The sequence below is a fragment of the Mobula birostris genome, chromosome 3 (assembly GCF_030028105.1).
Source record: "Mobula birostris isolate sMobBir1 chromosome 3, sMobBir1.hap1, whole genome shotgun sequence".
In the NCBI taxonomy this organism is placed as follows: Eukaryota; Metazoa; Chordata; class Chondrichthyes; order Myliobatiformes; family Myliobatidae; genus Mobula; species Mobula birostris.
Window position 1 is genome coordinate 227,710,513 of NC_092372.1, and position 27,491 is coordinate 227,738,003.

The 27,491-nt window shown below is 41.9% G+C and overlaps 2 protein-coding genes across 2 annotated transcripts in view; one reads left to right on the forward strand and one right to left on the reverse strand.

The window, feature by feature from the left end:
• bop1 (BOP1 ribosomal biogenesis factor) overlaps positions 1-27,491 on the reverse strand; it is a 244,425-nt gene that overhangs the window by 115,017 nt on the left and 101,917 nt on the right. The gene's annotated exons all lie outside the window — the stretch shown is intronic.
• scxa (scleraxis bHLH transcription factor a) lies at positions 612-25,782 on the forward strand. Its single transcript, XM_072252091.1, has 2 exons — positions 612-1,440; positions 25,275-25,782. Exons 1-2 carry the CDS (start codon positions 949-951, stop codon positions 25,311-25,313), a joined length of 531 nt encoding a protein of 176 aa, XP_072108192.1. The 5' UTR covers positions 612-948; the 3' UTR covers positions 25,314-25,782.

A 27,491-nucleotide genomic window follows, 5' to 3' on the forward strand; every position in this document is an offset into this window, starting at 1 on the left:
CATCCCTCCACACTCCCAACCACCACTACTTTATCATTTTCTGTCAGAGTCATCTTATGTACAGACACTCCTGTGCCCAGTGTCACTTTATGGACATACACTTAATCTACGTATAGAAGCTATCATATTTGTTGTGTTCTTCACCTTAGCCTTTTTTTATATAAGCGGCATCAGATCAGGAGTAACAATTATTTCATTCTCCTTTACACTTGTATACTGGAAATGACATTAAACAATCCTGAATCTTGAATTATAAAAATATTGGGAATTAGACCAGACATCTTGTGAAAACAAACACAGATTGGAGGACCAGCTAGCCCAGTTCTGTGAATCAATTTAAGCTTTTAAAACCACAAGGTAAAGTTTTCAAGCTGCGAAGCTGGAATTGAACCAAAACCTCAGGCTGTGATCAGGATAGAAGATGTTGGTTTACTGCATCCCTGACACGGCCAGTGACTACAAACACATGTGAAATGCCTCAGGGCTGAGAAAAGCCCTGGTAAAGGGTTAAAATGAGAAAGGAGCTCCCTGAAACGCCCCCGACTGGACCCCGCCTCCCACTTATAAAAACCTGATCTCCGCGAAGTCTGAAGCACTTGGAGAAAGATAGAGTGACAGAAAGATACAGTGAGAGAAAAAACGGAGAGAGAGCGAGAGAGAGAGAGAGAGAGAGACAAGACAGAGAGAGAGAGACAGAGACAGAGAGACAGAGGGAGGGAGGGGTGGAAAGAGGCAGTGAGAGGGGACGCTTGAAAAGAAGTAGCCAGATTAAAGTGGGGGAAAAAAGTTGTCTTAGTGAGGGAAAGAGGTCCTGACAGTGACCCAAATATGAATTGTTGAAAATTGTCCCTTTCGTTTTGTCGGATTCAATCTGCTGGGTTTTAAGGGACAAGAAAAAGGGAAAAGCAGGAAGGACCCTCTGGGCGAGTAAACCCCGCTTGAGCACCGATGTCTTTCGCCATGCTGAGATCGGTGCCCAGCCGTTGCCTGTACCCGGAGATCAGCATGCTGTCAGAAGGAGATGAGGAACTCGACAGCGAGAGCTCAGGTTCAGAGACATCTTTCAGCCTGGGACCTTACGGTGGTGCAGGAGGAAAGAGGAAGAGGAAGGCCAGGGTGCCAGGAGTCATTAGACAAAGACAAGCTGCAAATGCCAGGGAGAGAGACAGGACCAACAGCGTTAACATGGCATTCACGGCCCTCAGGACCCTCATCCCCACCGAACCTGCTGACAGGAAACTCTCCAAAATAGAGACGCTGCGACTGGCTTCAAGTTACATCTCCCACCTGGGGAACGTGCTGTTGCTGGGAGAAGCTGGGGATGGCCAACCCTGTCACACCAGCACGTCCAGCTACTACCCCGGCAGCAGAGTCACTGAGACCGAGAGCAGCCAGCCCAAACAGATCTGCACTTTCTGCCTCAGCAACCAGCGGAGAATGGTATGTACAAACGGTCCTCTTGGGGGGGGGGGGGGGGGGGTGAGGGGTAGGTGAAACCAGTCATCTTGAGTCTACTTCTAACTTTCAGCCAGGACCGCCTTTGTCTGCACCCAATCTCCGCACAAATAACATGCAAAGCTGCCTTTGAACGCAAGGACCAGCATTGTATTTATTTTTCCCATATGTGTAAAATTTCATTCAGCTGGTTACTAGAGAACTGGAGTTTATATTGAGGCTAAGATAACACAGAGAGCATTGACAATTAATCTTTGCTATGCGTCTCTGTCCCGAATCTCCGGATAATTTAGATCTATAGTGGCAACTCTGGAACCAGAGGGCACAGCCTGAGAATAGAGGGATGTCCATTTAGAACTGAGATGAGGAGAATTTTCATTAGCCAGAGGGCAGTCAATTTGTGGAATTCATCACCACAGAGGAGTCAAGTCATTCAGAATATTTAAAGCAGAGGTTGATAGGTTCTTGATTAGTCAGGGCATCAAAGGTTACAGAGAGAAGGCAGAAGAATGGGGTTGAGAGGAATAATAAATTAGCCATGATGGAATGACGGAGCAGACTCGATGGGCCAATTGGTCTAATTCTGTTGCTATGTCTTATAGTCTAAAGTAGCACAGGAAGAGGATTGCCAATTAATCTTGGCCATGAGTTTTCACACATTTCTGTCCTGAATCTCCGAATAATTTAAATTGCATTAGGTCTTTGTCTAGTCCTGAGAAGTTAACTCTTGCAGCAAGTTTAGAAAACAGTACATTTTTCTAAACAATAGTCAACTATAGTCAATTAGTCCAGGCAATGAATAAATTTAGAACCAAATGCAAGGTGCAACAGGCAACCTTGAGCACTACTCAGCCTTCACCAAGAATCTCAAACTCTTCAAAAATTTTGTGCAAAATGATGCTGCACGAGGATTTAATTCCTGAGCAATTCCGTTTACTGGGGTTGCATTTCCACAGACGTGCCAAACTAAGCAATTCATTCTCTAAAGTGTGACGAATGTTTAATGCTACATTAAACCCAAGCAGCAAAAGGAATTGTGCCACTATTGGGTGTAGCACTGCATTCTCGCCTGAGCCAGAGCATTTTAGACTTCTGTCCCATTCAGGCTGTCATAATACTACTACTACTAATAAAAATACTAATAACAATAATATAAATACAAGCCTAATCCAATTTTGGTCATGTGTCCTACAAATTATATCATGACTGATCTATAAAGGACAATTCATAATAACCATCCAAATATAATAATACAGGATAAACAAGCAAGAACAACCCACTTAATAGATATAGCTATTCCAAATACACATAACTTACAGAAATCAATAACAAAAAGCACCAGAAATATGCTGAATTAAAAGAGGAAATTGAAAGACTATGGAATATGAACAAGGTATACATTGTCCCAATAATAATAATGTCATCCCAAAGTCACTACACAATAGTATTAAACAATTAGGCCTACAAAGCAATATTTATGCACACCTCCAGAAAGCCACAATACTAAACATCACTAGAATAGTCCAAAAAATTCCTAGTAATTGAGAAATGAGTGTGCTTGACTATGCCTGTATCTCAGGTTTTACCAGTTTGAGCTGTGAAAAAAATAAAAACAATAATACTGTAACTTATTCTTTGAGCACTTTTCACACAGACAATGTGATTCAGAGTGATTTACAATGGGATAAAGTGCGAGCATGAAAATAATATTTTAAAAAACACAAAGATAAAAGATGTTAGTTAAAGCAAGGTTAGATAAATAGGTTTTGGGCTGGTGTTTAAAACTGCCAACTGAGCCTGCATCCCTTATAGTTTTAGGTGTTGAATTCCAGTTTAGGAATGTAGTTCAAAAAAGCTGACCTGCCAATTATCTCTTGAGGGAGATTGCTTAAAGTTACGAGAGCAGTGGAAAAAGACCTGAAAGCCCGAGCAGGATTATAGGGCATACGTTAAGCACGTTGTTAACTCAGCCTCCAATTCTAAAATATCCTATAGTGCTATTTTGAAAAGAGCTGATTTTAACCAAACCCTCTGTCAATGTTTTTAAAACAAACCATGTAGACATCACCACAATACTGACTGTGGGAGCTTTCCATGCACCAGGGGTTGCCACGTTTCCTACATCGACACTGAATATCTGACAGAGTATCTTACTGCTGGGAAGTGTTTTGAAAAATTCAGAAAGGCATAGGGGCAGTAGGGAAGCGCAAACTTTGTTTTTATTTACGTCTTGCAGCATATAATTTGGAGAGACTCACCACTAAATAGATAATGTAGGTGCAAAAAAAGTTAAGAGATTGGTTATCAGAATATTTTTGATTCAAATCCTAGTTTAAGTCCCCATACCACGCAAGCTTCTTTAACGTTTGTCTTTCATCAAGTTTCAAATCAACATGATTGCGCCTTGTGGTCAAAAGATGCATGATCTCCCAGGGCCCGCGCGTGTACAAACCACGGGAAGATTTCAAGGCAACTATATGGTGCCAACATCGCATACACCACATGCCAATTGGTGCAAACAGACCACAACAGATCAACTGTCACTCTTAACTAACAGATCTTAACCACTATCCTAAAAGGCAAAAAGGACAAACATCTTCCTTTGCAATCTGCACTGTCTGCAGTCACTTGAAGAAAAGTTACTGAAATTAAGAGGCCCTATGGATGTGAATGACATTAAGAGAGAGACCCCTGAATTTTATTTGCCCCTCGAGCAACTAGCGTAGTGGTTAGTGTGACACTACACAGCTCGGAGTTTGGTGTTCAATTCCAACATCCCTGTAAGAAGTTTGTACACTCTTCCTGTATAAGCGTGGCTTTTCTTTGGAGGCTCCAGCTTCCTCTGACAGTCTACTGGTTAGTAGGTTAATTAGTCATTGTAAATTGGCCTGTGATTAGGCCAGGTAGGTTGGGGTACGGTGCAGCTCCCTGGGCCAAAATAAACAATAAACAATAAAAAAAAAACAGACGACAAACAAACAAATAAATACATAAATATCAAGAAGCCCGCTGGAACCAGGTTAACTGGTTGGTCATTTTCCCGCAATAACTCTATATTCTTTGATATTTAACAATTAATGGGAGCTTGCCACGCACTGTTTGAAAAATAATTTCACTATCAGGTAATGACTACATTTCACCTTGTAGGGCCCCAGCGTGAAATGTTTCCCCTTTGCCTCCACGGCTGCTGCTCAACTTGCCAAATTCCCCTCAGCCGCGTGTCCCTTGCTCGAGATCCCAGCACCCGTCGTCTTTCATATCCCAAGCATAATTTATTAGCTTGAAGTGTAGACAGGAGCCCTGAGACTACAAGAGTCACCACTCAAGAACGTGGCACTCTCAGTAAAAAATATTTTGCTGATTATGACCAGGTTTAAATTTTAGGTGAGGGCTTGCCATTAAAAATAGACAGAAGCAATGAGAAATTTGATGGGCCAAATGGTTCAATTCTGCCCCCGTCTTACCGTCTTATTTCAATCATCACTTCAGCTCACAGATGGTCGTGAAAGGATGCACAAGTGGCTCCTACCACATAGGACCACCTTTGATTTCCGACCATCAAAATGCTCTATTTTACTGCTTGGGATCTCATTGAAAGAGCTAGTTATCAATACTCCTGACCCTCCAATTTTACAGACATGGGGTTCTGAATATCACATCGTTCAATTAAACACACACACACACACACACAAATACAAACATGCAAGCTTTGCATTTCATACCAATGTCTGCTGGATACTAATAAAATCAAAAATAAGTTTCACTATGCACAGTTTAAGATATTTGAAGTAACATCCTCCTTTTGGTTGATACTTATGATCAGGAATGCACAGACTATAAAGGCAATTAATTCAGATTATTTAATAATTTTTCCAAGCGGAATTAAATAAATGAGAAATATTGCTTTGCAGAAAGTGAGAGAGAATTGGATAGCTCTTTTAAATTGCCAACCCAGTCACAACAGGCCATATGAACCCTTTTAAACTGCTTGGATGCACATTTCATTCTATAAAAATGTCAGACTGGCAATTATCCAACATCTCTCGTCCCTTTTAGAATCTCCCAAAGTGCTCTGTATCCACTGAAGTACTTTCGAAAAACAGTCATTACCACAAGAAGAAAAACAGAGGCCAGTTAGCATACAAAAGCAAAGAGAAAGTGACCTAATAACTGTCTAAGGAAGAACTATTGTGCTGAAGGCAAAGAGCCCAGTTCACCAGATCTTCTTCACAATAATCCACGTGGAGAGAGCAACCTTGTGTTCAGGTATCACCCAAAAGGTGGCACGTACCTTTGCTCACCTTGCCCTGCACTACAGCACCAAGGTAGGTTATAATGCTATGATTCTGGGCAGTGTGACCAGGAATGATGAAGTAAGACCACTGATCTGACACCACAGTACAAGTTCAAATCTTCTGATAGATGTGCAACAAGAGACCATATCCCCTTTGTGCTTGCTTTGTCAATCAGTAAGCTCACAGCTGATCTTTGACACTCATCCCATATCCTCAGTCTCTTAAGAATACACTCAGCAGCTGAGCTCCCACTTGGGACACTCGGAAGCTGTATTACTCTCTGTGAGAAATTTCTTACCTCAGGCTTAGCCCAAAGGGGATAACACAGGAGATGTCAGGGGTAGTTTTTTTTTAAACAGAGAGTGGAGGCTTCATGGAACACCTTGGTGGTGGTAGAGGCAGGTATGTTAGGGACATTTAAGAGACTCTTAGATAGGACGATGGATGATAGAAATATGGAATGTGACAGGGAAGTGTTAGGTTGATGCTGGAGTAGGTTAAAAGGTTGGCATAACATCACGTATTGTTTTATGCACAGTCCTGAGTGGCTAACCATTTGTATATGTAAGTATGTAATTATTTGGCCCAAGAGCACGAAGTGAGCAAACCTTTCCGGCCCTTTGAACCACACTGCCCCAGCAACTCTTGACAGACCCGATTAACCCAAAAACTAATCACAGGACAATTTACCTACCAGTTAACCTACCTAGTCTGTCTTTGGACTGTGGGAGGTGACTGGAGCACCCAGAGGAAACCACACATTCTGTAGCGAGGATGTACAGACAGAAAGGCGCTGGGATTGAATTCCAAACTCCAGGACACCCCCAAGCTGTAATAGCGACGCACTAACCGCTACACTACTGTGGCACCCATTTATATAAAGACTCTGGTTCTTGACACCATGGCCAAAGGAAACATTATTTCTGCACCAACCCTGTACAGCATTTCCCATAACTTTTTAATGAGAATATTGAGAGGTGCAAAGAGGCATTTCAGTCATCACTATTATGCTGGCTCTCTAGAGCTTTCCTTTCAATCTCACCTGACCTCCATCCCTCAAGAACCCTAGCAACCCCACCCACCCTCACCAAGGGTAATTTACAGTGAGCAATTAACCCTTCAATCAGCAGGGCACCCAGGAAAATCCCACATAGTCACTAGGATGACGTGCAAGCTGCAGAGAGCACCAGAGGTCACGACTGAACTTGGATTGCCGGCATTGAGGTAGTTGTTCCACCGCTGTACCACCATGCTGCTCTTTTTTAAAAACTGAAGGCTTAGTGCAAAGCTCTGCAGCACCAGCGATCAAGATTTAATTCCCATTACTGTCTGTAAGGAGTTTGTACATTCTCCCTGTGACTGTATGGCTTTCCTCCAGGTGCTCTGGTTTCCTCTCACAGCCCAAAGACATAGGGGGTAGGGTTACTGAGCTGTGAGCATGCTATGTTGGTGCCAGGAGCATAGGGATGATCATGGGCTGCCCAGAACATCCTTGATCATTGATGCAAAATGACGAATTTCATTATATGTTTCAATGTACATGTGATAAGTAAAACTAATCTCAAACTGACAAAAAACTTATCAACCCAGAATCAATTTGCATTCACACAAATTCAGAGCAGGTGAAACATACACGATTTCTCATCCCAACTCAATCTGAATCCTTACTTAGTAAGGATTTAATGTTCCCAATATCAATGCTATCGCAAAGAGATGTTGGAAAGCTGTGCCTAACTTTCAGCCTATCTTGCCCCAAACTGCTGGAATTACACAGCTGATACTTATACATCAGGAAACATGAGGGAGAAATGTAAAAACAAACCATTGACACCAGGAGAGATGAACAAAAATGCAGGTTCAGTGGGAATTTTACAGGAGGCAATAGGGGTTGTATCATCTCTGGACTGTACCTCTAGTACATAAAAGTACCAATGCTAAAATCAGAGGGAGTGGATTGAGAAGGATTCCACAGACAGACACAAACATACAAGTGCAGTGCTTAGAGGTGGCTCTGGGGATAAAACTCATTTCCAACCTCGATGCTGTTGATCAGTCAGTCACATGGAACCTCCGTGGATAATAATAATAACTCATTTAAAGGCCACTTTCCATACAATGTAGTTCAAAATGCATTAGAATAGGATAAAAGTACAAACATAAAAATAAAAGACAAAAAGGCACTAGTTGAAAGCAAGGTTAACTAAACAGGTTTTGAGCTGGCGCTTAAGTCAGCATCCCATATAGTTTTAACTATTGAATTCCACAGTTTAGGAGTGTAGCTCAAAAAACCTCACCTGCCAATGATCTTTTGACACTGGCAGAAGATGATCCTGACAGCTCAAGCAGGATTATAAACCAAAAATGATTCTGTGATGTAATCTGGTCCTAGATCATTAAGAGTTTTAAAAACAAGTAAGAGAACTTTATAATCCATTCCACAAAACGCCACATTAGGAGTGAAATTTGGGATTAACTGTATGGTGGCATGTGACCAGTACTCACACTCAGACACAGGCTAATGTAGCATCAATGAGGTACACAAAACAACATAAAAAGCTTGCTCCATGGTCACCTTGCCATATAGTATTAATATAGTCAAGAATTCTACACTATTTCACCATAATTCATAATGACAATAGCTGATCATTTGTCCCCTTTCAAGAGTTCCCATTCCCAACAGAATATCAATTTCAAACCTCAGCAGTGGGGAAATAACACAAGTCAGTGGCTAAGTTTTGGTTTAATAGTACCTGCTATAGTAATCTCATATTTCTCCTCACTACCTAGTCTACCTTCTAGTCTACCTTCTCTCACATCATTCTCTGCACCTGGAAAGAGGCAGACTCCAGGGTTTTCGTGCCCTCTCCAGCAAAATAAGCAACACCTACACCAATTTGCAGGCACCTCTCCTACCACTTCCAGATTCTCATTTGCCTTGCAATTTCTATTTCACTTCCCCGATAATATTTCTTCCTAAAGTCTCCAACAAGCAATCACCAGGGAAAATCAAGAATGAGAGAAAAACCATCCATATACATTTTCAGGAATCTGGGGTAGGCAAGAGGAACATAGACAAGTCAAAAGAAAGCTGATCTTTTCCCTCGTTCCTATGCCTTGCCAGGGGTGGAGGTACAGGGACATACAGTATTGTGCAAAAGTCTTTGGCACAAAGTCTAGGGTGTAGTTGTCAACGTGGAGTGCAGAGCAAGTTTGTAAATTTGGCAGAATCAAAGGATGTTGGGAATGGTGAGGCAGAGGGCCACGGGAGGGGTGTGGGACAGGTGGCAGAGAAGGAATGCCAGGGGTTGGGGGGAGGTGACATGGATGCAGACACACCCAGCCCTGAGATACCACACAAGGGCATTTAAGTCCAAATAATTGGTTTATGGATCATTACACAATGGATCTCTGGTGCTTCCCACTCCCTCCCTTCTCCTTTTCCCAACCATGATTCCCCTCACCCTGCCCCTTCCCACTTTCAGTCCACAATAGAGACCTACATCAGAATCAGGTTTATCATCACTCACATGTCATGAAATGTGTTTTTTTTCATGGCAGCAATACAGTGCAATGCATAAAATTACCACAGTACTGTTCTAAAGTCTTGAGCACATATATATAGCTAGGGGTGCCTAAGACTTTTGCAGAGTTCTGTACATTAGGGGCATTTAAGAAACTCTGAAATAGGCAATTGGATGATAGGAAAAAAACCAGAAGGCTATGTGGGAAGGAAGAGTTAGATTGATCTTACATAGGTTAAAAAGTAGGCACAACATCGTGGGCTGAAGGGACTGCCACTGTGCTGGAACTTTCCTTGAATATCTCCATGAACCAAGGAGATACCCACCTACAACACTCAAGGCACGCACATCCACGAGAAAATCAAATCACCTTTCATCTCCTATAACACGGTAAGCATGCTATGCTGGTGCCAGAATGAGTGACAACACTCACAGTCTACCCTCCACCTCTCTCCCAGTACATCCCCCAGTGTGTTGGTTGTTATTGCAAACAACACATTTCACTGTATGTTTTGAGATGCACTTGACAAACTTCAATCTTGAATCTATCATGTGTAGTAAAACTGCCAAAAACATTAGTGTTAGCACTTGAGATGACTAATTTCCTTAAAATGGCTCACTGACGTCATCCGTCAAAGTTGAATTTCCCTGCTAAACATTGTTCAGAATCAAATTTATTATCACCGGCATATGTCGTGAAATTTGTTAACTTAGCAGCAGCAGTTCAATGCAATACATAATCGAGCAGAGAGAAAAAAATATATAAAATAAAAATAATAATAATATATAAACAAGTAAATCAATTATGTATATTGAACAGATTAAAAAAACTTGCAAAAACAGAAATACTGTATATTAAAAGGTAGTGTTCAAAGCTTCAATGTCCATTTAGGAATCGGATCTTCCTACGACAATCAGTGAAAGTTTGAACTGTGCAATGTGGTTGAATGAACGCTTTAGCAAAGGCTCGTCCAACCAGCAGATATCATAAACACCTGATTTAAGTACGATGGAACAACCAGCCTTTTGTGCTAGAAGCCAAAATGGCTACAAGTTCAGTTCAGAAGCAGACAAAATGTCTTGAAAGAAAATGTGCTGACCTAGCGAAGCTTCTCCAACCTTAGGAAGGGATTGGCGACTCACGCGAGTCTCCATTTTGAGCTTGCTTTTTAAATGAATAGTTTTCTTGAGCCACTTGGTGAAAGCGTTGGATAAAAATAATGACGGATGAGAACTTGCGATTTGATCACACACCCTACTACTGTAGTATTGTCCAATGTGATCACAGGACTAACCAGCCCATAAAATAATGAATGTGTTCAAATGCCTTTGGCTTTTCCACAAAGGCAACAGTCACTCACAGGATCTTTAAAGCTTCCATTCAACTCTGTAGCTCTAACCCATTTTGTGTGGCGTTTTAAACGTGTGAAAATAACCAGATTGTCTGGCTTGAAGCAAACTAGGAATACAATTGGCCACCTGTACTAATATACATAGTCTAAATACATCTCTTGCATATTGTTCAGGGCAGATCTTTAAGCTAGCCTATACATAAACCACAGTGACGTAGAAAAGTACCAGGGCCACTTGCAAACCAGAACAATAACAATGACCTCTTCATCTCACATTATCTTGCACTTTACTGTCTACTCCTGCACTTTCTCTGTAGCTGTTACACGTTATTCTGCATTGCTGTTGAACCCAAATCACTTTTATTTTGTAACTCAATTCGGGATGATATCATTTCCAGAACACAAGTGTAAAAGAGAATGAAATAATTATTACTCTGGATCCAATACAGCACAAAAAAAACACAGTAAGATAAAGAGCATAATAATAATAAAAACACAATAAATATAAATACATAAGATAGCCTATATACATAGATTGACTGGATGTCCATGTGACACTAGGCACATGAGTGTCTGTACATACAGGAAATGATAAAGTAGTGGTGGTTGGGAGTGTGGAAGGTTGGGTTAGTGGGAAGAAAAGTGTTGGGTTGTTCAGCTTTACTGCTTTTGCATCTGGTGGTCCTGGTGTGGATGTTACATTCCTAATCCCAGTCCATTACCAGGGTGGCTGGGATTGTCCGGAATCAGAATCAGAATCACTTAATTGCCAATATGTGAAACATACTAGAATTTATAATGGTTCGGTGTCAAGCTTGAAACACAATAGCAACCAACAATTTACAAGGCAATCGTGCAAACAGCCATGAGCAACCTACAATTAGCAGAATGGTCACATGTGCAAATTCAATAATCAATCTTAAATAAATGTACACATATAAACAGATTAAATAACTATCAACAGAACAAGGAGAACAGGAAAGACCATTTAACGGATGATGTGCAGGGGTAGTTAGGATATTACACCTGAGTGAGTTTTGTTGAGAAGCTGGAGAGCTACAGGAAAGAAGCTTCATGATGTCACTGGCCCTTTCTCCATCTATGTGCTTGATGGTGGGTAGGCTGATGCTGGTGATGCACTGGGCGATTTTGACTACCCGTTAGTTACACTGTGTAATGCATTGTACATATGTTAATCTGCATTAGCAGTATGCAAGAAAGCTTTTCATTCTATCTTAGTACCAATTCTAATCTTAATTCCAAGACTTAAAATCCCTAAGAAAAGGAATTCAAAAAAGAACAAACGAAGTTGGGAAGTGGGATGAAATGAGAATCTCTTGCAGAAAGCCAGCACACCTCAAGGGCTTCAAAGTGCTATAAAATTTTAAACTTAAATTAAATCTATGTTTTATATTCAACAGCATTAAATTAACTTTCAAAGTTAGAAGCAAGTGCACCCAGTTGGCAACCACCATCCCCATACTTTCTGAAATCGTATCCTCAGTAATCTAATGTGTCAAAATCACTTAAAACCAGACCTGGTCAAAATCAAATGTGGCTCCTTTCCCTCATGACTACTCTACAACTAGAGTGACACGTAACTGAGGAAAGCGAGAGGGCCCAGAGACACTAACAGCACAATATTCTCATCTCCAAGTGATCTTTTAAATGGATGGAGGGCCATGTTAAACCTACTACAGAATTCAGACTGTCGTTCACAAGGCTGTTTCAACTCAGAGTCTGTCCTCTTTAATCTTTGCTGGGCTCAGGTTTGCCAAACAGGTGCTGGAAGAAAAAGGCTCTTCATGGTCAAGATTTAATTAATTTTGTGTCTGGAAGTCCATAAAATATGAGGAGGATAAACCAGATAAGATAACTTTAAAATAAGAGTTAAAAATGTTCACGCAGTGTAAAGGTTTAGAAGGTAATGCACCAGCAGCTGGCATAGCTCGGTAAGCATGGGCCAGGTGAGCCGAAGGGCCTATAAAGGTCTACGCTAACAAATGTGTTTTCAGTTCCTCGTTCAAGGACCCCTTCAGCAGACTGCAAGGATAAAATAACATACTTCAGAATGGAAAAGATATCTAGAATATCAAATGAACCTTGTTCTACCCTTTGGGATGTCTCCATAACATTTACAGAAGCTAATTGTTCAGGTGTAGGAAATTCTCCACTACTTTTCCCCAAGAGTCTTTACAAGTTTCCTGTTCAGTCACCTGCACAAGCTATTTCATTCCATAAATTAAGATTCCCTCACTAAAGACTTAAGATATAACTTAGACAATGATATTTTATTTAGAGATACAGCACGGTAACAGGCCTGTCAAGCCTAAAAAGCCCAGGCCATCTAATTACACCCATATGACCAATTAACCTACTAACCTGTACACCTTTGGAATGTGGGAGGAAACCAGAGCACTTGGAGGAAACGCACATGCACACAGCAAGGGCATACAAACCCCTTACAGACAGTGGCAGAAGTGACCCCAGATTGCTGGCACCGTAGTAGCATTACACTAACTACCACCCAATGTCAGACTGATACATAGATATCCTGGGAGGTTACGGTCGCGTAGCAGTTAGCGTGGTGCTCTTACAGCTCAGGGCATCAGAGTTTGGAGTTCCATTGCTGCCTGTAAGAAGTTCATATGCCATCCCATGAATGTGTGGGTTTTCCCTGGGTGCTCTGATTTCCTCCCATAGTCCAAAGACAAATGGGTTAGTAGGTTAATTGATCATTGTAAATCGTCCTGGCATTAAACTACTGTTAAATAGGCGGGTTGCTGCTCATTGGGAAGGGTCTACCTGGCCCTGTATCTCAAAATAAAAATGAAATAAAAAGATGGGCTGTATACTCTCACTCAAACTCATCCATACTGGTTTGAGTAGAATATTAATTCCAATAATTCAGAGAATATTTCACCATCCTGGTTTTTCCACCCCAGCCATAAGTAATGTTCCCTCTAAGGCATGCACACGCACACATCTTTTGCTACCAGTGCACAAAAGGTCTGTCACCCTCTCCCTCACTGGCATGTTAAGTATATTTCACGATCGTACACAATCACATTTCCTTTTCCGATTTTTGATGTGGACAGTGTTGACAATGTAGAGTTTGCGATGATTTGTCTGCAGATTGTAGAAATGACGTATTTATACTGTTTTATTGAAGAAATTATTCAGTGAGTACATGTCGTCTCTGGGCATAAAATTGCACAGCACAAGATTTTTGCACCTACTGGTCGTTACAAATTAGAGGGAACATTGGTCATATGAACTTGTTTTTTAAACAATTTAACCAACAACGATAAAAAGCAGTCATAGGGTTGTCAGCCTACTGAAAAAAACACAATGGTTCACTAACACAAGAGGTTCTATAGATGCTGGAAATCCAGAGCAACACACAAAATACTGGAGGAACTCAGCAGGTCAGGCAGTGTCTGTGAAAATAAATAAACAGTCATTGTTTCGAGCTGAGGCTCTTCATCAGAAGGGGAAAGGAGGGAGAAGAAATAAGGCCAGGGAAGGGGCGGGGGGGGGGATGGGATTCTATGGCCTTCTGGGCAGAGAAATCTGTGCTCTTATCCTGATTGATTCATAAGAAATCCACCCAGTTGTATCAATACACTGAAAATACCAAAAGGTCCTGCACCACATGGACTGCAGTGAGACAACAGAAGCCTTGTAACCCCCACTGAGGGCCATAGGTGATAAACAGTAGTAAAAAGTCTGAATAATTAGAGAGGGAAATATATACCAGCTCCTCACCCGATCACCAAAGCTGACCAACAGTAAAGACCAAGGATCACCTTTATTCGTCATTATACATTTACATGTATTAGGTAGAAATTATAAAGAATAATTACATGAAACAAAGTTATAGGTTGAAGTATGGAAATGGAATAAAATGTACATACATACCACAATGTATTCCTGTATCTTTTAGAATTGATGTTAAATTTGTCTTCCTCATTTTTAAAGTGCTTAATGGTGAGACATCACAGAATCGTCTTCATTTTATAATCCTGCTTGAGCTTTCAGGCCTTCTTCTGCTGGTCTCTCAAATTTAAACGATCTCTCTCAAAAGGATAAATGGCAGGTCAGGCTTTCTGAACCACACTCCTGAACCTTAGAGCTCAATAGCTAAAACTACAAGGGATGCAGACTCAGTTGACACTTCTAACTGCCAGCTTAAAACCTATTTATTTAACAATATTTTAAAGATCTTTTTGTCTTCTGGAGCAGATTTGATGGGCCATAAAGAATGACCTAATTCTGTTCCTTTGTTTGATGGTCTTATTATTTTATCTTCATATTTGCTTTTTATCCCATTGTGAAGTTGTTTGAACTACACTGCCTGTATGAAAGGTGCTGTATAAATAAATTATTTACAACGTAAACAGCATTATAAAAAATGGCTTAAAGTGTTCACAGTGCAGTGACAGGTGAAAAGGGATCATGAGGGTTCTAGTTCTGACAGAGAAACCATTTGTGATTCAGCTGATAACAGATATGCTGTGTACATACGTCTATTGATGCTTCTCGACACATCTTCAGTGATGTTCCTGGAATCATCGGGTGTTTCGGGTCTTTCAACATCATACAACCTCCTCCAGGTGACCCAGCCGGGGCTGATCAGACCCCAGCTTGTGTCCAGATGGCTAGCTACTTATGACTCCATGGCTCCCCTCTTTTGAAAAATACTTTGGGACATTTAACACATTGAAATAAAACACTGCTTTCCATTCCCCTCCTCCCACTGCCTTTATGTATATTTAGACATAATCAAAAGGTAACCTAATTAATACACAGAACTATCACTGTTCATTCCCCTTTATTGACACTGCCTGACCTGTTGAGTTCATCCAGCATTTTGTATGCATTGCTCTGGATTTCCAGCACCTACAGAATCTCTTATGTTTATAATATACAGGATTTATTTTGGGTGTGTCCAAAGACCAATTTAATTAACATTAAAAAACACTTAGGTTATGTGATTGTGATAACAGTTAAGGCAATCCCTACCATCTTGGATTCAAATAACAGGAGTCTATATTTAATGTGACTGCACTCCACTAATTTCATAACTGAGGGTCAGATGGGACTAGTGGGTAATTGTACTTAAGAGTCAGAAGGAAGAGGGGAGAAGCGAGAAGTCACTGCCAGGAAAGAGTGGGTGTGATTATGAATGCACCTGCGTGAGTGCAAGCAAGAAAATCTCAACACAAGAAAGAGTTAGATCCAGACTAACAGACCCTTCCGGCCCAACAAGCCCATGCCGTCCAATTACACCCACGTGACAATTAACCAATTAATACTGACTTTGGAATATGGGAGGGAACCAGGGGGTCACGGGGAGATGGAATATGGGAGGGAACCAGGGGGTCACGGGGAGATGGAATGTGGGAGGGAGTCACGGGGAGATGGAGTGTGGGAGGGAACCAGGAGGTCACTGGAGATGGAATGCGGGAGGGAACTGGGGGGGGTCACAGGGAGATAGAATGTGGGAGGGAACCAGGGGGTCACAGGGAGATGGAATGTGGGAGGGAACCGGGGGGTCGCGGGGAGAACATACAAACTCCTTACAGGCAGTGGCAGGAACTAAGTCCTGATCATACAGCTGGTGCTCTCATAGCGTTACGCCACTACACCAGCGTGCCAATGGCAAAATCAAACATGATTTCTTTTCACAAAACCACTGACTGCTTATCTCTTCTCATTATGTTGTTTAGATTTATTTTCTTTTGGAGATGGTGTATCTCTAAATAAAAAAAATAAGTAACAATAAATAGCTACAACACGGTGTAATACCTTCTGGCCCAACGAACTCCTGCTGCCCAATTTAGCCGCTAACCCGTACAGCTTTGAGATATGGGAGAAAACCTGGGCAGCCGGAAAAAACCCACACAGTCACGGGGAGAATGTACAAACTCCTTACAGGCAGATAACTTCACTCACCTTAAATCTGAACCCACTGAGCTCACTTTCAAGGATTCTACAACTCATATTCTCAGTAATATTTACTGACTTGCACAATGTCTTTACTTAAAAAAATATTTAGCGATACAGCATGGAGTAGGCCCTTCTGGCCCTTTGAGCCATGCCACCCCAGTTTCCCCACCAACCTAATCACAAGACAATTCACAAATACCAATTAACCTACCCAGTATGCCTTTGGACTGTGGGAGGAAACTGGAGCACCCGGAGGAAACCCAGGCATTCCAAGGTACAGAGACTGCTCATGGAACGGTGACGGAATTCAACTCTGAAGTCCAGAATGCCCCGAGCTGTAACAGCGTCACCCGAATCGCTACGCTACCTTGGCACTCTTTTGATTGTTTGTCAGTCTTTGTGTGTAGTTTTTCAGCGATTCTATTATTTTTCTCTGTTCTACCACGAATGCCTGCAAGAAAATTAATCTCAAGGAAGGATATGGTGACAGATACATACTTGTATAAAAAATTTACTCTGAACTTTGAAAACAGTGACAGAGATAAATACACACATGCACACAGATATTTCTCTTTTGGGTAAGGTGACTGATATGAAGATACTTAATTGGTATCCCGAGACTTGAACCCATTAATCTGGAGCACAGACTCAAATCTCACCACAGTGGTTGGCGTGTGGCGAAGGCGTCGGTCCAGTGATCTGAAGGTCTCTAGTTCAAGCCTCAGCTGAGGCGGCGTGTTCTGTCCTCAAGCAAAGCACTTAACCACACATTGCTCTGCGACGACATCGGTGCCAAGCTGTATCAGCCCTAGTGCCCCTCCCTTGGGCAACACTGGTGGCGTGGAGAGGGGAGACTTGCAGCATGGGCAACTGCCGGTCTTCCATACAACCTTGCCCAGGCCTGCGCCCTGGAAACCTTCCAAGGCGCAAATCCATGGTCTCACAAGACTAACAGATACGCCTATTATTAGGTTGGGAATCAGTAAAACCTCAATCAGCTGATAAACTAAAACTGAAGTCAATAAAAATTGCACTGTCAATGCACAAAACTGCTGGATTGTCACAAGGTACTGCATGTCCATAAGAAAGACGATGGAATAAAAACCACAGAAATGATCACCGGGGTCTCCCCCGCATTGTTGACATTTTCCGGGAGCTTTGCAGACAAAGGGCCTGAACCATTGTGGAGGATCCCTGACACCCATCCCACAATCTCTCTGACCCAGTACCGTCAGGAAGGAGGTTCAGGAGCATCAGGACTAGGACTGGCAGACTGGTTGACAGCTTCTTCCCTCAAGCTGGGAGACTAATGAATACCCTGCCACCAAGATCTCATCACTAGATCAGTGACTACATGCATTTTGAATTATATTTTATTCTCTTAATTGTGGTAATGTTTTGTTTTATGTGTTCTTATGTGTGCACTGTGGTTCCAAACAGCCTTGTTTTGTTTGGTTGTATAATGTAAACTTGATGACAAACCTGAACTTGAAAGGGGGCTGGAGCAGCACTGATAAGAAATTGGCTAACAGACAAAACAAAGAGCCGGTAAAAACACTTTAAACACTGGAGGAACTCAGTGGGCCAGGCAGAGGTTAACAGGAGACCACTTTTCTGACAGGAGGTTAATGCACGGAGGAATTTCTCACAGATCAGTTGCAGGAACACACTTTCTCTTAATAGATATTAATAATTTGGACACGGTACAGAGGTCAAATTTGCAGATGACAAAACTTGGGATTTTCAGTGAACTGGGATCAGGTGAACAAATGGCCGCTATGATCACGTAGCGGTTAACACGACACTATTAGAGCTCGAGGCGTCAGAGTTAGGAGTTCTCTGTAAGACCTTTGAACGTCCTTCCCGTAGACAAGAGTTTATGCCGGGTACTTTGGTTTCCTCTCAAAGTCCAAAGGGATAGCAGTTCATAGGTTAATTGGTCATTGTAAACTGTCCTGTGATTGGGCTTGGTTATATAGGTGGGTTGCTGGTTGGCTCAGCTTGGTGGGCTGGAAGGGCCTATTCTTTGGTAGAATTATGAAATTGCTAGCTACGTGGCAAATGAAATTTAATCCTGAAAAATATGAAATGCTACATTTTGGTAGAAAAGAAAAAGACAAAAATTAGATGACACAATTCTAAATAGTATAGAAAAATCTCTCTTGCTGTATGTGCACTGTAGCAGGGCAGGTTGAGAAAGTGGGTAAGAAGCATTTGGGAGCCTGTGTTATATCAGAGGTCAAGAGCAGAAAAGCGAAAAAGTAACATTGCATTTTTAGATTACAGTGTTGAGTTCTGAGAAAGATATGCAGGCTTTGGGGAGGATAAAGAGATTCCGGTGTTGATGGATTTGAGAAGCATAGGAAACAGAAGAGATTGCAAGTCTGATTTTAAAGCACAAAGGGTATGATCAGAGATTAGATAGAGAGAAATAGGGAACATTGAATGAAAGTAACTGACCAAAGTGACAGGAGGAATAATTTATTTTTATATATAAAGAGTGCTTGCAGCTCAGAAGCTCTGCAGGGACAGGAGGTGAGGCACTTCCAATTGCAGCATTCAGAAGTAGCTGGATTAGTATCTGAAAGGAAAGAATTTGCAGAGCTGTGGGGAGAGGACAGAAATAGGACCAGCTAGATTATCTTACAATGAGACTATGTGGGCTAGAGAAGCAAAATAGCCACTTTCTGAAGAAGAATCCTTATGATTCTGCCTATATTCTGTAAATCAACATATTTCAAGGACATATATACAGAATGTTGCCAGAAAAGAGCCAGCATCATCATGAAGGACCCCACCTACCCTGCTCATGGACTGGTGAACGCAGCAGGCCAGGCAGCATCTCTAGGAAGACGTCAGGACTAACTGAAGGGTCTCGGCCTGAAACGTCAACTGCACCTCTTCCTAGAGATGCTGCCTGGCCTGATGCATTCACCAGCAACTTTTACGTGTGTTGCTTGAATTTCCAGCATCTGCAGAATTCCTGTTGTCTGCTCATGGACTGTTTGTCCCACTCCCATCAGGGAGGTTACATAGCATCTCGGCCACCAGACTCAAAAACAGCTATTTTTCCCTGAGCAGAAAGGCTGATCAACATCTCCACCCACACACTCACCCTTCCACACCCCCAAACACCACTATTTTATCATTTCCTGTCAGAGTCACCTTATATACAGACACTCCTGTGCCTAGTATAACTTTATAGACAAACAATCAAAGTATATAAGCTATCTTATGTATTTATATATTTATTGTTTTACTATAATTATTGTCTTCTTTATCTTATTGAGGTTTTTTGTGCTGCATTGGATCTGGAGTAAGAATTATTTTGCTCTCCTTTACACTTGCATACTGGAAATGGATCTTGAATCCTAAATCCTTAAAATACTGAGAAAATATATTTAGGATAAGGTAAAGATTTCTCTTCATAATTGCATTTTTCTTTACTCTACCTCCCAGTCAGGCCCCATTCTAAACTACTTGGACCCTCAGTTCATTTACCACACCTTACACACAAGGCATGTATTATGGAAAGATTGGCAGCACTCTTCACCTCTACCCCTACACCAACTGAATGACAGGATCAGCAATTTGAACTAAATACTGTGCAAGAATTCCCACACAGCTATTAGCTGAAGACGAGCATGAGGTAGGCAAAAATCAGACCACGTAGGCTTCTCACACTTGCCCTCCTGGCTTCTGCAGAGCTCAGACACAACAGAGACACAGAGGGCAGGGCAGGCTCAGAGACACAGAGACACAGTGACTTCACTTTGCCTCCAGAGATGAAAACTGGCAAACACTCAAGTGGAACAGACTAAAAAAAAAAATCTGAATTTGTAACCTTTTTGTTCCAAAATAAAAGTACATTTTATTCAGAATATGAAGTATGGTAACCGATCAGGCTGCCAACGATGAGAGATGGACACAAGGTGTTACTCTGCAAGCTTATTGTTGTGAGTAAACTGTGAACTGGATTCGGATCACTGTGTTACACAGAAATACCTCCGTTTCATTGCTGGTGCGTCTCAACTTCGTAAAAAGTAGACTTTAAAGAAAAAATTCCTCACACCACTGTAACTACCCCCACCCGCTATCCAGTCTCAGAAATTACCCCCTCAAAGTAAAATGAGTACAATCTCACGTCGCAGGGAGTGGGTTCAGGTTAACATTTAGACTGGCATTCCTTTGCAAAACAGAACCAGAAAATGCTTTTTAAAATAGTTTATATTTGAGATGTGACCTTTGCTCGCAAGGCAGATTTTATTGAGTGACTAAACAGCAAAGGCAGAATGTGGAATTGGAAGGCATGTGTTTCAGACTGGCTGAGGATAGCTACTCCCCTAGCCGAATCAGAATCCAATTTAATATCACCGGCATATGTCGGGAAGCTCGTCATCTTACAGCAGTACAATGCAAAACAATAAAATCTATAAATTACGATAAGGAAATATACGTTTGTAGATCTATATATGATTAAATTAGTGCAAAAAAAGAGAGCAAACAAATAGTGAGGTAGTGTTCATGGGTTCATCGCCCATTCAGAAATCTGATGGCGGAGGGGAAGAAGCTGCTCCTGACACATTGAGTGTGTGCCTTCAGGCTCCTGTGCCTCCTCCCTGACGGTAACAATGAGAAGAGGGCATGTCCTGGGTGATGGGGGTCCTTAATGATAGCTGGTACCTTTTTGCCTTTTGAAGATACTCTTGATGCTAGGGAGGCTCGTGCACATGAAGGAACTGACGGAGTTTGCAAGGATATTTGCAAATCATTTGGGGTTTTAAAAATCTATAACCCTGGCAGCTCCAAATGGTTCATTTTTCCAGTGCACAGCCCACATATCACCAGATAAATGAAGTTCAGCTCCAGTACTTATCGCTGGGATTGGGAACGTGTGGCTATTGAATAAACCAAACTATTTCCAAAGCACTTTCTGTAATGATGTGATCATCAGGGAGGAGGTACAGGAGCCTGAAGACCTACACTCAATGATTCAGAAATAGCTTCTTCCTGAATATTTCTTATTGTAATTCACAGTTTTATTTATTATTAAGTATTACAATGTACTGCTGCAGCAAAACAATACGACATATGCCAGTGATAGTAAACCTGATTCAGATTCTGATTCTTGTTGGAATTAAGGCCATTCCCTTTCGGATAGTGTGGTGTGTGACGATATAGACCCTTAGTGCCAGTCAGTCAACAGCTTCCATACTTTTACTTAGATGCCTTCAGCTCAGATTTGGGTCTCAATTCAGGCCATAATATCCCTATGTCAAAGTAAATTTAGTATCAAAGTACATATATGTCACCATATACTACCCCGAGATTCACTTTCTTGCAGGAAAATAAAGAAATACAACAGAATTTATGAAAAAAAAACACACATAAACAAAGATTTGACAAATAGCCAATGAGCAAAAGAACTTATGCAAATTAAATTAACAAAAAAAATGATACCGACATAAAGTTGTATAGTCCTTGAAAGTGAGTCTGTAAGTTGTAGATTACAAAGTAAAAGATTCTGCAAACGCTGGAAGCCCAGAGAAATTCACAAAATGCTGGAGGAACTCAGCAGGTCAGGCAACATTTATGGAGAGGAATAACAAGTTGATGTTTCGGTGAGTGAAGCTATCCACACTAGGTTAGGAGCCGGATGGTTGTGGGGTAAGACTTGTTTCTGAACCAGGTGGTGTGGATTTTGTACCCGCTGCCTGATGTGGAACTGTCTCAAATTGTAAAAATGACACTATAACATGGACATTTGACTTACAGGAGATATATTCAGTGTGTAAACGATTCCACTATTTGCGTAAATGCCCAACACAATCCAAGGATGTGCTGGGCACAGCCTGCAGGTGTTGCCATGTTTTCTAGCACCAACGCAGCATGTCCACAACTTACTTACCCTAAACTATATGTCTTTGGAAGCTGGGAGGAAACTGGAGCACCCAGAGGAAAGCCATGCAGTCTTGGGGAGATTGTACAAACTCCTTATAGACAGCACTGGGAAATGAACCCCAATCACTAATTGCTCCTGTTGCAAAGCAATGTGGTAACTGCTAATGGCCATGAAAGGTTTAGCAAAATGTCAAAAGGCACTTCATTTCAGAAAGTAATTCATACCTTATTATTAAGCAGCAATGTACAATTTATTATTAAATTATCAAGATCTTGTTGCAACACCCCGGAGTTTGTTATCAAAGTAATATTTTATAACTCAAGCTTCCACAGGAGAACTGAAAGTCAGATAGCAATGTCTGGACGCATCCATCACCAGCAACCCCAGAGTGAAGATCATCAAGAAACTAGAGGATGAAATTCACAAACGGTGCTAGTGGGGGTTCAATTCCCACTGCGGTCTGTAAGGAGCTTACACGTTCTCTCCGTGACCGTGTAGGTTTCCTCTGGTTTCTACCCACATTCCAAAGATGTAACGGTTTGGGTTACTGATTTGTAGGCATGCTATATTGATGCCAAGCCATGGCTGATTTATTATCCTCTCAACCCTATTCTTCTGACTTCTCCCCATAACCTTTAACACTCTGACTAATCCAACAGCCTACCAACCTCCACTTTAAATATACCCAGTGACTTGGCCTCCACAGCTGTCTATGAAAAAGAATTCCACACCCTCTAACTAAAGAAATTCCTCCTCATCTCTGTTCTAAGTGGACTTCCCACTATTCTAAGGCTGTGCCCTCTGGTCCTAGACTCTCCCACTATACAAAACATCTACTCCATATCCACTCTATCTAGGGCAGGGTTTCCCATCCTTTTTTATGCCATGGACCCCTACCATTAAATGAGGGGTCCGTGGTCCCCAGGTTGGGAACCGCTGGATCTAGGCCTTTCAATATTTGCTAGGTTCCAATTTGAATATCTTCTCATTTTTCTAAGCTCCAATGAGTACAAGCCCAGAGCCATCAAACGCTCCTCATACGATAACCCTTTCATTGCTGGGATCATTCTTGTGAAACTCCTTGGGACCTTCTAAAATGCCAGCACATCCTTTCTTAAATAAGAGGCCCAGAAATCTGCTGATGGTATAATAGTGGAAGTCAACCCTCATGGAGTAGTGGCAGTGGATAGACAATGCTACACAGGGAGAACAGTGGCACAGTAACAGAGCCGGTCCAATACTGATCTCAATATGTCGGGGTATGAGTTGAGGAGCTACAGGTTTAGCAGGAGCAGGGTGGGCGTGTGGAAGAAGTACGATTGAGAAAACAATCAGTCTGGAATCGCAGACTTCGCACAGAAGAATAAAGCCCAGTTTGAGTGGGGGAGGAATGAAACCAGGAGCTCTTGTTTTTAAATTAAGTTCTCTTGAGTTTCGGCACGAGCAAGGAAAAGATTTCCAGCCCCATTTTCTGTGCAGCCACAAATCAAACTAACGCATCGCACATGTCTGAAAGCTGAAGAGGTGCGATAGGAGTGTTCAGTGTGTGGGTTTTCCAGCCTCGGCTTCCTGAGCTGTCAAACGTCTCCATCAAATTACTCAGGAGATCAAAACATATTACATCTTGGAACAGAGCAGGAAGAGTAAAATGATTTTTTTTTTGAAAAAAGTGAGAACAGGGAGGGAAGAGGAGAAAAGAAAGGAGATAGCAGGCAAAAATAAGTGTGTTCACAACCTCCTGCTCAGTGAACAGCATGCTTTCATTTTTTTGTTAATGTTCACATTTCAGAGGTAAATGGATTCATTTTAACGTGCTTCAGTTTTTTAATATTGGAGATCCTCACAATGCAATGGCCAGACTGACACATTAAGGCAGGGGTTCCCAACCTTTTTATGCCCTGGACCCTTAGCATTAACTGGGGGGCTCCATTTGGAAACCCCTGCATTAAAGGGAAGACAATGGAGAGGCTGAAGGGAGATCTGATATAGAGGCATAGATAGAGTAGACAGGTAGTATCTTTTTCCCAGTATTGAAATGCCTAATACCAGACAGCATGAATTTAAAGTGAGAGGGGGTAACTTCAAAGGAGATGTGAGGGGCAAGCTTTTTTTTAAAAAACACAGAGTGGTGGGTGCCTGAAATGCACTGCTTGGGGTGGTGGTGAAGGCAGATACATTACAGACTTTTAAAAGACAATTAGACTGTCACACGAATGTGAGGGAAGTGAAAGGATATTGTGTAGGTAGAAGAGATTAGCTTAGTTAGTTATTTGATGATTTATTTAATTGGTTTCACGGGGTGAAGGGACTGCTCCTGTTCTGCTTGTGTTCTGTGTTCTAATACTACAGAGAGGGGCAGGGGAAACTGGATTTCAATTTCAGTTTCTAGCGGGATACAATTAGCCAGTAAAAAGCACCTGACTTTCTTCAATCAATTAGTACATCTCAGGGAAATCCAGTTCTTTTATACTTGGTCAAACCCAGCAGCTTACTCCTCCTGTAAGCAGCCAGATAGAAATCCCTCTGCTTACACCAAAGGTACGACCCAGAACAAGAGTCCCCAGCATTTGAGCGGCAGTCAAAAATTAACGCCACTGAATGTGGGACAGGTGCCAACGGGGATAAAGGGAGATCTCAATGAGTTGCTGCAAAACACAGGGGGAGGTTGAGTGACAGCGCTCGGGTGACTCAGTTTTCAGCTCCCTGCAGCTAAGGAGAATCTAGAAATCCTGAAGGCAAAGTCACACTTGCGCCTAATTGAGAGCAAACTCAAAACCGGCTTCCTTTCTTTCTACAGAACAAAGAACGAGACAGAAAGAGCACCATTCGAAATTAACAGAGGAACGTGCAACGTAGCCCACATCGTCGCAAGCTCACTGCAGACTCGGAATGGAAGGGCAATCAATCGTGCACCCGTGCTATGGAGGAAAATTGAAGGGGTATTTGAGGACAATTCTAAAAACCTGCAGCAAATTGGAAGTTGAAGATAACCTTGGCACTTGAGCCACGCTCAACACTTGTCTTACGTTTAAAACTGGAGAATCTGGGAGGTGCTGCAAAGGACCAGAGGTCCCGACCCGTCCCTTCACCAACGTGCCAGAACAGTGATCTGATCACACTGTCCAGCTGCTTCTTAATAAAATTATTAAAAAAAACACTGTTGAGCTGCTGCTGAAGAGTGGCCCCAGGGAGAGGAAAATTCAGAAACAAAAAAAAAATGACAAAACTACAAAAGTGGCTTTTGCATCGAACTGGAGTACTCACTACACAATTAACTTCACTATCATATGCTGGTTTGTAATGTAATAAATGTAATATAAAACAAAAATTTTGTAAATAAAATAAAAAATTCAACCTGTCACAGTTGGTTTCCTGTCGTGGGTTATTGTGGTAATGGCAACACCCCAGTGACCCTGCAGTTAGAAGTTCAGCATCAAGATTATTAATTAATTAACAGTAGTTAATATTATTACAGCTCGGGGGACGTTGCAGTTCAGAGTTCGATTCCGGCGCCATCTGTAAGGAGTTTGCACATCCTACCCGTGAACACACGATTTCCTCTGGGTATATTTAAAGCAAGTTGATTAGTTCTTGATTAATCAGAGCGTCAAAGGTTACAGGAGAACGGGATTGAGAGGGAAAATAAATCAGCCATTATGGAATGGCAGAGGAGACTCGATGGGCTGAATGGCCTGATTCTGCTCCAACGTGTGTAGCATAGCGGTTAGCACGGCACTATTACAGTTCAAGGCGTCGGAGATCAGAGTTTAATTCCAGTATCCTCTGTAAGAAAGGTTATATGTTCTTCACCTGAGTAACTGCGTTTCCTCTAGTGCTCTGGATTCTTCCCACAGTCCAAAGAGGTACCAGTTTGTAGGTTAACTGGTCATTGTAAATTAGGGTAAATAGATGGGTTGCTGGGTAGTGCAGCTGTTAGCTCGGAAGGGCCTGTTCCACATTGTATTGAAAAAAATGATGCTGGGGACCATAATGATAACAATCAAAACATGCTAAATTGTCAAGGATCTCTGGAAAGCAAAGATTCTGGAGCCAGTCTGGTCTCCCAGCCACTCTAGGTTTACATTAGGGGTGTACTGACAGTAATACTGATGAGAGAGTTCAAATTCTACCACAGCAGCTGGACAATTTAAATTCACTTCATTAAATAACTCTAGAAATAAAAGCTCGATGCAGGAATGGTGACCAGAAACGATTAAAATGTCATAAAAACCAATCTGGTTCGCTGAGAGAAACAAGTCTGTCATTCTCACTGGTCTGTGTAGTTGACTCGTAGCTATAATTTGAAATGGTCTAAACAAGCCTCTCAGCTGTCACCAATACCTTCAAGTACAGACACACAGACAACAACACTGACCTGTGCCAACAATGACCTCATGCCACCAATGAATATAGTGATGCAGTAACGAAGAACTGCTTACTCAGGAGCCCACAGCAACAAGACAAATGCAATGTTTTCATTCACTTACACAGGACTAGAGTGAAAGGCAAGGATGTAACAATGAGGCTTTGGAAAGCATTGGTCAGACCGCACTTGGAGAATTGTGAGCAGTTTGGAGCTCCATTTCTCAGGATGTGCTGGCATTGTACTGGGTCCAGAGGAGAGTCACAAGAATGATCCCGGGAATGAAAGGGTCACCATACGAGTAGCTTTCAATGGCTCTGGCCCTGCACTCATTAGTGTTTAGAAGAAATGTGGGGGGGGGGGGAGGGCAAGAAGTATGGGCATCTTATTGAAACTACTAAATATTGGGAAAGATAGGGTGGATGTGGAAAGGACAATCCCAGGATTGGGAGAGTCTAGGACTGGAGGACACAGCTTCAAAATAGAAGGACATTCCTTTGGAACAGAGATGAGAAGAAATTTCTTTATCCAGAGGGTGGTGAATCTGTGCAGGCCATCTCATTGAGTATATTTAAAGTAGAGATTGATAGGTTCAGATTAGTAAGGGCAACAAAGGTTAGTCATAGGGCACTACAGCAGAGAAACAGGGCC